Source organism: Thamnophis sirtalis, unplaced genomic scaffold (genome assembly GCF_051295495.1).
Source record: "Thamnophis sirtalis isolate CommonGarterSnake01/CBP01778 unplaced genomic scaffold, rThaSir2_p1.2 scaffold_12, whole genome shotgun sequence".
Lineage (NCBI taxonomy): Eukaryota > Metazoa > Chordata > Lepidosauria > Squamata > Natricidae > Thamnophis > Thamnophis sirtalis.
This window is the reverse complement of record NW_028261392.1, coordinates 44606968-44617980: the sequence shown is the minus strand read 5'-3', so window position 1 is coordinate 44617980 and position 11013 is coordinate 44606968. Positions and strand designations below refer to the sequence as shown.

Sequence of the window (11013 nt, the reverse complement as noted above, 5' to 3'; positions counted from 1 at the left end):
TTTGAACCTGGCCATTATAGATAGTTTTTGACTTATGACTGGTACCTTAACAACTGTTCAAAATTAAGATGCCCTTGGAACAGTGCTTTACTATCTGTAAAACACTTCCGTTCATCACAAAACACTGCTCACCACAGATTGCCAAGCATCCCACAGACATGTGCTTGTCATTTGCAATCTTCCCTGACAGTTCCCCCCCCCCCAAAATGCTTTCCCCTTGGATGTTAGCAGTGAGAACTTTCAGCACTAGAAGTGAGAGGTTCGTGCATGGCCTACACTGGGCTTTCCAAGCCTTGGCCAGAGCCACAAGGCATCCATGCCTTATTTTAGTGCTGCCTCCCTGCTATGACACTGAAAAATCCTTCCTGTTAAAATCCAAGCATACTAGGCCTCTAACATTTAACTGCTTAGCAATGATGGGAATTTGCTGGAATAAAGTTCCAAAGGAGCCTCATCTCCCAGCAAAGAAACAGTTTGGGGTAAGTTGCTTTTTCCAAAAGCCAGGCACTGATGCTGCATTGTGCAAAGACACCCCCCCCCCCCCAATGTGCTCTAGCCTGGTCAGCAGGAAATGCATGGCAGAATAGGAGGGAACCCAAGAGGAAAAGACTCACTTTCTATTGGCAAATACCCTCCAGCTGCACACTTCCCAGAAAAGAAAAAAATTATCTGGCCAAAAGAACCCATTTCCCCCTCCCTACCCAGCTAGCCACTCCTGAGAGCAAAGTTTAATGCAAACTTTTCAAAAAGCCTACACAGCCAGGAGCCAAATCTCCAGGATTTAAACCTCAGGCCTTCCCCCCGCCCCCCCCCATCTTTTCAAGGCAAAGAACTCTTGGCCATCTTGTAATTGTTGGAGGCATCTGTTCCACATTTAACGATTCTATTTAGGCTGAGATTTGTGGTTTCTTGTCTCCTCAGCTTTAGAACTAGATTTTTTTGCCGGATTTTACTCCATCATATCTGAATAAATTTGTCTGAATTATGCCTTTTGGCAGAGAGACCACTAGTGCATCACAAGAAGAAATACTTGCAGTGTTGAAATGCACTCATTTATGTATAACTAAAAACAAAATAAAACCCAAACTGAAGAAACCATACCGATCCATCTGAAGCACTGGCTCCGACTTTGTCTCCTCTAGCATTCCAGCAGACTTCAAATATTCCACCGGTGCCTCTGTAGCTATGTACTAGAGTCCCACTCTATGAATAAACAGAACATCTTTATTCAGGGGACAAATCTATACCATTATGTTTGCAATTTCAATACTGATATCATAACACATACATTTCTATAAATAATACTTGCATTAGTTTTGCCTATAGCTTATGGAGTAAATAACTTGATCATTTGCATTTGCATATCCATGTTCCAAATGGATAACTATATGTTTATATCATTAATCTTTTGAAGAAGATTGGGCTGTTTTTTCCCCTTTTTTGTAAAGACAGATGCAAAAGGCAAGTTAAGCAGTTCAGCTTTCTCCCTGTTACTCATCACCTTCTTACCATTTTCTCCCATCAATCATTTCATTGATTTTTTCCCCTCATTTTTTACATACTGAAAGAAACGGGGTGGTTTTTTTTTGTCATTTTTTACTTTTGTTGCAAGCCTTAGTTTGTTTTGAGCCTTAGCTTTCCTACTTTCATCTTTGCAAGCTTGGGCTATTTGCTGATATTTTGCCTTAGTTTTGTAGGTTTATTGGGATTTATATGCCGCCCTTTTCCCTGAGGGGACTCAGGGCGGCTTACAACCACAGGGGAGGGGAAGTGCAAGGTCAAAACAAACACTTTGTGAACAAAAGAAAAATAATAAAACACAGCTTTCATTCAGCAATCAAACACTCGGGCGGGTAATTGGAAGCCTATCCCCAGGCCTGCTGGGAGAGCCAGATCTTGAGGGCTGCGCGGAAGGTCTGGGTCGTGGTGAGGGTGCGGATCTCCATGGGGAGCTCGTTCCATAGGGTCGGGGCAGCAACAGAAAAGGCTCTCCTCCGTGTGGTCGCCAGTCGACATTGACTGGCAGATGGAATTCGGAGGAGGCCCAGTCTGTGCGATCTGATTGGTCGATTTAGGGAGGTAATCGGCAGAAGGCGGTCTCTCAAGTACCTAGATCCACTACCATGGAGTGCTTTAAAGATGGTCATCATTATCCTGAAGCGCACCCGGAGACCAACAGGCAGCCAGTGTACCCCTCTTTCCACTTTTTATACTTGTCCTTTTTGTCTTTTAGTTTATCAGAAAGTTCTTTATGCAGCCATGCTGGTTCCTTTTGAGAGCTGTTACTTTTCTTCTTCACTGAAATTGTGCTAGACTGGGCTGTTATAATCTGACTTTTCAAAATTCCCCAAGCTTCTTGGGTTGTTTTCCCTTTGAGTATTCTCATCCATGGAATCCTTCCCAAGCTCTCTAAATTTATTGAAATCAGCTCTCTTAAAGTCCAAGACTCAAATTTAACTTTGTTCTATTGTTTGCACTTGCATAATGTTGAATTCCAATATTGCATGATCACTCCCCACACAAGATTTCCATAACTTCAACACCTTCTATCATTTCATCTCTGTTAGTGAGAATTAAGTCCAATATGACTGACCTCATAGTTCCCTTCTCTACTTTTGGGGAGTCAAAGTTGTCTGCTAGGTTTGTCAGGAAACTGTTTGACCTTCCACTTGGTGTAAAGTTGTTTCCCATTTGATGTCTGGATAATTTAAGTTCCCCATTACTATTGTGATGTACTTCCTACATACCTTAGTTAACTGACTATAAAAACCATCTATTTCTTCTATTTGGTTGGTTGGCCTAGAGTATACATCTATGGTAATGTCATCCCCCCTTTTTATATTGATCCAAATGCATTCAAGATGGTTTTCATCATTATCTTGATAACACAGATATTTGTTAACTATTAACTTACTATACAAAGTATTTGGCCTTTAACTAGGGATACATATTGGGTGAGTAACAAGTAAGGAGTCTACATAAAACTGAAAACTGAATTTAAAAAATAACTAAGAATGAAACTGCGCTTAAAATGTAATTTTGCTTCTAATTTATAAGAATTTGACCCTATAGCAAGTGATCCAAATTATAACTGATAACACTTTCAGCCAGTATAAAAATGTTGAGGCTTGCCAAAAATTTAGCAACATTGGGAGTCACTCCTGTAACAGAATACATTGGTATTTGAGCAATATTTCTGGACTGATATAATTTCTTAATTAAGTTCACTTATCTTGAGTGCAGACTGCTATTCCTAGAAAGGAATACAGCTAATCTCATTAGCCTCAAGGTTGCCTTTGAGAATTTGACTGAGAATCAACGTAAGAACAGACCTTCTGACAGATAAAAAATGCAACAATATTAAATTAGGTTAGTTTAAGGACTAAATTCAAAACCTGAAGTCTACATGGCGAAAAACATACACATTAAACATGAACATTTAAGTGTCTCCATTAAACTTGCTTTAAATTTATTTTCAAACAATCAATCTTGCTACATGTTGCTGGACATTCTGTTGTTATTATACAGTGTATCTAATGGCAGTTGGAGTCTAAAGTACCTGGAAAGTACTGGGTTATCTACTTTTAATTAAGCTATTTAAAAAACACTGTTGATAACCTCTTTCAATTAATGAAAAGATAAAGCTGAGGAAAAGACTTATTGTTTTTAACGAGTATGATTTAATCAAATTTTATATAGTTTTATTGCTGAAAATCATTTTAGAATAGGAATCCTGGTCATACTTTTACTATTCAACATAAGTAAGATATGTCTACAGTGTACTATATACACACCTGCTCCTAGACACAAAGCTACTAGTGACAGGACTATCCTTTTGTTAAGTCTATTAGATTCATAGGCCTTTGCCACATTTATTTAAGTATATGTATCAATAAATTTATATTATGTAGTAAAAACAAGTTATAAACATATTTACTACAATTTAAAGAGCATGTTTAAACTTATATTAGTGCCATGATTTACCATACCTGGGTGTTCCATATATGAACACATTTGTCGAAAGATCCACTTGCTAAATATTTTCCATCAGGACTAAAAGCTACACTGTAGACAGGTTCTTGATGTTTTGTTAACGTGTGAGTGCAGATACCTCTTTCTACATCCCACAACCGAACAGTAGAATCAAATGAAGCACTGAAGCAAAGAGATAAAAACATTTTTTTCATTGAGAATATTGCTAATGTAAGTGGTTAAAACATTACTATTGAAGTTAAAGAATCTATTGATCTTATGCAATGTTCTCTGCCTTCCTATGAAAATACGTGCTTGGGCTTATCTCCTCATTCCATTGCTGATACTGAGAAGTTCCTTGAATGACTATATCATAAGTCACAGCCCTATACTAGCTCAGTAGTCATAAATAACCATAAATAGCATGTAGGTGGCCATGAAGCTTAACAGAGATAAATAAGTAGGCTTGGAGGAAAAGGACAAAGTAGGAACTGCATCATAGGAATTACACAGGCTGTTAGAGGTTTTTGCTCAGCACAAAAATGTAGTACAACCTGTTCCTCCTCTGCCAGTGCTGACAATGCAAGGCAACCTTTCCAGGACATGCTTATGCTTCTAATATTCTATGAAGAATATCAATAACTTTGTAAAAATGTAAACAATTAACTATCTGAGAATACAGGATGCTAAGGGACTGGGAAGAGAAGCTGTGTTTCAAGATCCTTGGTATAAGAATAGAAGACATTGCATTGTTTTGCTTTTACCTTGCCAACATAATGTTGCAGTTTGGGTTGCTGGTACCTGGCCCTGTTGGACTCCATTTGATAGTATAAATCTCTTTGTTATGTGCTTGAAGGTCATGTACACAAGTGTCTTGCTTCATACTCCAAATCTATATAAAGAATCAATTGAATGGAGATAAATAAAATCTGCCTTTAGAAATATTTTGTCCATCTATGATGCAGGGTCACTAGGCGAACAAAGACTAGTAAGTTCTGTTTTCAGATGGTTTTAAAGGCATTGCAAATCCTTTGAAAACTTTACAAATAATATTTTATAAACTTTAGTTCAAGTTCTTGAAAATACTATGCTTGGACCTGAGAGCATACCTTTAACGTCATATCATCTGAGCAGGATGCTAGAAGCATACCAGAAGGATCCCATTTAATTGCATTGACCTCATTCTGAAACAAAGGAGTTATTTTAAAATTAGTCTATATATTCTTTTTACAAACAAGCAAGCTGCTTAAGCTGAATTTATTGGCACATCAAGTAAAAATACTCCATTTTTTAAATATGGAAATTTTTTAGAAGTTTCTCAAACAAGGAAATAGACGGAATGTTACTGAACCATTTTTCAAGCAAAAGTTTATTATTTTGCATTGGAAGATTTATTAAGATATTTTGCATTTGAAGATAATGATTGATTTTGCTGTTATAAGCAGATAAACAATACATTTCTTGTTTCTTTTTTATTACAATTACTCCAGAGTTCATAATTTTGGGTGAGATGCTTATACAGGTTAAATGTCAATAAATTAACATCTTAAGGCATTATTATTGTTATACAATTGTATCACAGCGGCCAGTTGTTTCGCCGGATTTGGCATTGGTTACTAGTCGGGCCCCACCCAGGGGCCTAGGACATCGTAACGTATTTTCATAATATGCGTGCAGATCCAAGCAGTGCGGCTTTTTGCATTTGACTGATGGTGATTTTGTCAATTTTTAACTGTTTTAAATGTAATTCCAGTGCTTTTGGAATAGCACCCAGTGTGCCAATTACCACTGGAATTATCACTGCTGGTTTGTGCCATAGTCGTTGAATTTCTATTTTTAAGTCCTGGTATCTTGCGATTTTTTCATGTTCCTTCTCGGCGAACCTGCTATCACCTGGTATTGCGATGTCTATGATTGTGACCTTATTTTTCTCAACCAGTGTGATGTCTGGTGTATTATGCGCCAGTATTTTGTCGGTTTGTATACGGAAATCCCACAATATCTTGACCATCTGATTTTCGGTGACTTTTTCAGGCTGATGTTCCCACCAGTTTGTTGCTGTTTTAATATTATAATTTTTGCACAAATTCCAATGGATCATTTGTGCTACTGAATTGTGCCGCAATTTATAATCAGTCTGCGCGATTGTTTTACAGCAGCTGAGTATGTGATCAACAGTTTCATCAGCTTCTTTGCAAAGTCTGCATTTGGCATCATCAGAGGATTTTTCGATTTTGGCCTTAATGGCATTTGTGCGGATAGCTTGTTCTTGCGCAGCCAGGATTAGTGACTCTGTTTCTTTCTTTAATGTACCTGTTGTTAACCATAACCAAGTTTGTTCACTGTCCACTTTATCTTTTATTTTTTCCAGAAATTGGCCATGCAGTGCTTTGTTCTGCCAACTCTCCATTCTTGATTTTATCACATCTTTTCTGTATTCTTGTTTCGTCTGTTGGGCCTTCAGTAGTTTTTTGTTCTTTACTTCAATTAATAGATGTTCTTGACTTTCTTTTAAATAATCAGCCAGTGCATATTTTTCTTCTTCAACTGTTTGCTTCACTTGTAATAATCCTCTGCCACCTGATTTTCGGGGCAGGTATAGTCTATCAGTATCACCACATGTATGTAAACTATAGTGCATTGTCATTAGTTTCCTGGTTTTTCGGTCCAAAATGTCCAAATCAGCTTGTGTCCAGTTAACTATACCAGCTGTGTATCTTATAACTGGTATTGCTCAGGTATTTATGGCCTTGATTGTATTTCCACCATTCAATTTAGATTTCAAAATTTTCCTAACTCTGTTGGTGTACTCTCGCCTGACAATAGTTTTTACTTCTCCATGCTTGATATTATCCAACTGCAGAATGCCTAAGTATTTGTAGGCTTCATTTTTTTTGCATTTAATTAGTTGGCCATTGGGCATTTCAATTCCCTCACATGCAGTGATTTTGCCTCTTTTTATGGATACAGTGGCGCATTTTTCCATGCCAAACTGCATTGAAATATCGGTGCTGAATACTCGGACTGTATTTGTCAATGATTGGATTTCTATTTCTGACTTTCCATAGAGTTTCAAATCATCCATATATAGTAAATGCGAAATTTTTTCAGCTTCTTTGGCTGTTTGGTACCCTAGTTTCATTTTTTTTAAGATTACTGATAGTGGGATCATTGCGATGATAAAGAGAAGATGTGAAAGTGAATCACCCTGGAAAATTCCTCGCTTGATATTAACCATTCCGTAGATCTCATTCCCTACTGCCAACTCAGTTCTCCATTGTTTCATCGCCTTTTCAGTAAAGGATGTAATATTTTTGCTAATGCCAGTTGTTTCTGAGCATTTTATGATCCAACTATGTGGCAGTGAGTCAAATGCCTTTTTGTAATCAATCCAGACCATATTCAAGTTCGTTTTTCTGTTCTTACAATTTTCTAATATCATTTTATCAATTAGGAGCTGATCTTTTGTGCCCCTGCTCCTTCTTTTGTTGCCTTTTTGCTCTACTGGCAAGATGTTGTTTGTTTCCAATAATCCATCATGTTATCTGCAATAATGCCTGTGAGTAATTTGAAGGTTGTTGGCAAGCATGTTATTGGTCTGTAGTTTTCAGGTGTTGTTCCTTTAGTTGCATCTTTCTGAATCAAGTATGTTTTCCCAGTTGTCAACCATTCATCAATTTGGCCCTTTTGTAAAATTTCATTCAGTTGCCTGGCCAATATTGCATGTAAACTGGTCAGATATTTGAGCCAGAAACCATGTAATTGGTCCTTTCCAGGTGATGTCCAATTCTTTACCTTTTTTACTCGATTTTTGACCATCTCAGTTATTTCTAATACTTGCATTTGTTTGTTGCCAATGCTTTTCTCAAAGTCATGTATCCACTTTGCTTCCTTATTGTAGTCCTTTGCATTTCCCCACAATTCTCTCCAGAATTCAACTGTGGCCTGCTTTTCTGGTTTTTCACTTTTGGTGTCACCATTCACATTAAGACTTTGATAAAAACGCCGTTGGTCTGATCGAAATTGCTGATTTTGTTTATATTGGATTATTCGTGCCTCATATCTTTCAATTTTTCTAGCTGTTGCTGTTATCCGCTGTTTTACAATCTCTGCAGCTTCATTGATGTTTCTTGTATCCAATCTATATCTTCTGATTAGCCGATCTATGGTTTTGTTGTTTTTAAGCCGTTGCTCATGCATGTTCTTTAAGTTACTAGCATCTGCCCTTAATTTTTTGATTTGTTCTAATCGGATTTTCCACTTTGGCTTTGATGCTTTTTCTGTTGTGTGACTAGGTACTTTGATTTTAATGCCTAGTTCATTAGTGACTATTACAGCTGCGCTGTACATCCGGACCTTTACTACCCTCCCGGCCTTCCGCAAAGCCACCAAGTCCTGGCTGCTCCAGCAGGCCGGGGGGCTTGTGAAACATCCAGCCCCACGGAAATTGTGAATGTTGCGGTTTTTGTTTTTAAAGTGTTGTCTTTGTCCAGTTTTCCCCTTCCCTTGTCTATTGTGAGCCGCCCGGAGTCCTTCGGGAGTGGGCGGCATACAAGACAAATAAATACAATACAAATACAATACATTAAATGGTTCGTTTCCAAGATGGATCCCGATTCAATTGTTGAAAACACTGCATTAACCATTTTCATGATGGGGCCAAAATTTTCTTAGGCACAGTTTTTAGTGATGATAAACATTGCCTTTCCTCATTAAGCAGAAAATGCTCCATGATCTTATCCTTCAATTCTTTTTGTTTTTGAGTTAGTTCATCAGTTGGTTCAGTGATAACTGGTTCTAGTGGTGGTGATGTTATTTCCTCCCCGAGAGCTTCTTCTGGGAGTTCTACTATAATGTCTTTAGTTGTGTCTTGAATATCAGTTATTTCTGCTTGTGATATTGTTTTTTGGGTTTTGCAATTTGCCTGAATTTCCTCAAGTTCAACTTCACTAAACACTTTATTCCGTATAATAAATCGCCTTTGATCTGCTAGTCATTGTTCACTAACATTTGAATCTGGATATTGTTCTTTCCATAATTCATACATTCGCTTTAAATAACCTCTTTTTTCTGGCTCTGAGTTGTAGTAACAGGCCATTATGGCACGGTTTTCATCTGCACTATATTTTTGTCGTTTTGTTAGCTGGTCCACTTGTAGCCCACTTGTCGACGGATGTCCAGGGACCCCAACATCCGCCGCGGCCCTTGTTAACCCGCGCGGCGACTGGTGCAGTATAAAATTTTTATTCGTTTCTTTCACCATATTGTATGGGTTGGCGGGGTTTTTTTTATGGGGCCAGTTGCCAACCTGACCCCAACCCTCCTCCTTTCTCATCCGAGCTTGGGACCAGCAACGGCGGAGTTATGTTGTTGTTGTTGTTGTTGTTGTTGTTGTTATTATTATTATTATACAATTGTATCACAGCGGCCAGTTGTTTCGCCGGATTTGGCATTGGTTACTAGTCGGGCCCCACCCAGGGGCCTAGGACGTCGTAACGTATTTTCGTAATATGCGTGCAGATTCAAGCAGTGCGGCTTTTTGCATTTGACTGATGGTGATTTTGTCAATTTTTAACTGTTTTAAATGTAATTCCAGTGCTTTTGGAATAGCACCCAGTGTGCCAATTACCACTAGAATTACCACTGCTGGTTTGTGCCATAGTCGTTGAATTTCGATTTTTAAGTCCTGGTATTTTGCGATTTTTTCATGTTCCTTCTCGGCGACCCTGCTATCACCTGGTATTGCGATGATTATGATTATGATTATTATTCTGTGGTTAATCTTTGGTGAGATTCACAACCTTTGGGGCTGGTTGATAGCTCAACAGCTTGAGTCCTAACCAAGGACCTAGGAACTGTTAAGGTAACGTCGGAGGATATAAGCTGTTCCAAGTAGGGTGGTTTTTTGTAGAATCAGAATGTTCAAGTCTGATAAGTTTAAAATTTCCAGATAGCAAGGTAGCCCTTTAGGTATTGCTCCAAGGGCTCCAATTACAATTGGGACAACACACGATTTCTTTTTCCACAGTCGCTCAACTTCAATTTCCAAGTACCGGTACTTTGTTATTTTTTCTTCCTGTTTATCTTCAATTCGTGCATCTCCAGGTATTGCAATGTCAATGAACCATATTTTTTCTTTTCAACTATTGTTATGTCAGGTGTTGTGGGCCAAGTGCCTGTCAGTCTGAATTCTGAAGTCCCATAAGATCTTGACTTTCTCATTCTCTAAAACCTTCTGGACCTGATGTTCCCAGTGGTTTTTTTTATTAAATGTTTTTTTAGTTTTAGTTTAAAGCTGGTACAACATCTTTCTTAATATATCAATCAATTACAGATAATACAGAAAAAAACAAAGACAACAATCAGAAAAACAAAACAAAACACAGGTATCTATTATGAAAAAATAGGAAGTATATCAACTGGTTACAACATGTTTTGGTGCTTCTCTTCGATTGACTCCTATTAATTCAAGTATCTTAACTCGAATATTTGCCATATCAACATCATTATACCTCCGGTTTTAATTATTATAATTATTTAAACATCCTTCATCCTTAGTTATGCTAAGGAATTAGTCCATAACACATGCTGGCAGTTCATTTACTTATTTGTAAAATCCTCTATTATCATCAAATCCTCATATTCTATTTTAACTAGACATCCATAATATTCAATTATATCATATATCCTAACATTTTCCCAATATTGATTAACATTTAATTATATGGATTTTATTTAATTTTTTAATAGTGCTAATTATTATAGTTAATACTCTTTATGTATACCCTAAAGGTATTTTCTCATATCCAATTGTTAGTTATCATATCGACTCCACATTATATACATTACTATTAATATCAATTATTATTCAGCAATATCTGTTACACAAAAAAGCAATTAGATTTAGCTAATTTTCAGTTATATTCATCAATCTATCAACCAATTCCAAATTATATATATTGCTATCTATATCAATCATTATTCAGCTATATCTATTACAAATTGAAGTGATCCAATCTAGATTCTATTTTAGCTAAACAT

The 11013-nt window shown here is 37.2% G+C and overlaps 2 protein-coding genes across 6 annotated transcripts in view; both read right to left on the bottom strand.

Moving 5' to 3' along the window:
* WWC3 (WWC family member 3) overlaps positions 1–11013 on the bottom strand; it is a 1020491-nt gene that overhangs the window by 391586 nt on the left and 617892 nt on the right. The window lies entirely within an intron of this gene.
* The window catches only part of TBL1X (transducin beta like 1 X-linked), a 184716-nt gene that overhangs the window by 3658 nt on the left and 170045 nt on the right, over positions 1–11013 (bottom strand). For 4 of the 5 annotated variants that reach the window (XM_087726395.1, XM_087726396.1, XM_087726394.1 and 1 more), the window contains 4 exons: positions 5082–5156; positions 4737–4864; positions 3990–4155; positions 1102–1203 (listed from right to left, as the gene is read on the bottom strand). In XM_087726395.1, the coding sequence (XP_087582521.1) occupies positions 1102–1203; positions 3990–4155; positions 4737–4864; positions 5082–5156 (471 nt within the window). Of the gene's footprint in view, positions 1–1101; positions 1204–2278; positions 3336–3989; positions 4156–4736; positions 4865–5081; positions 5157–11013 lie in introns of those variants that run through there. The other variant, XM_087726398.1, reaches the window with a different exon arrangement.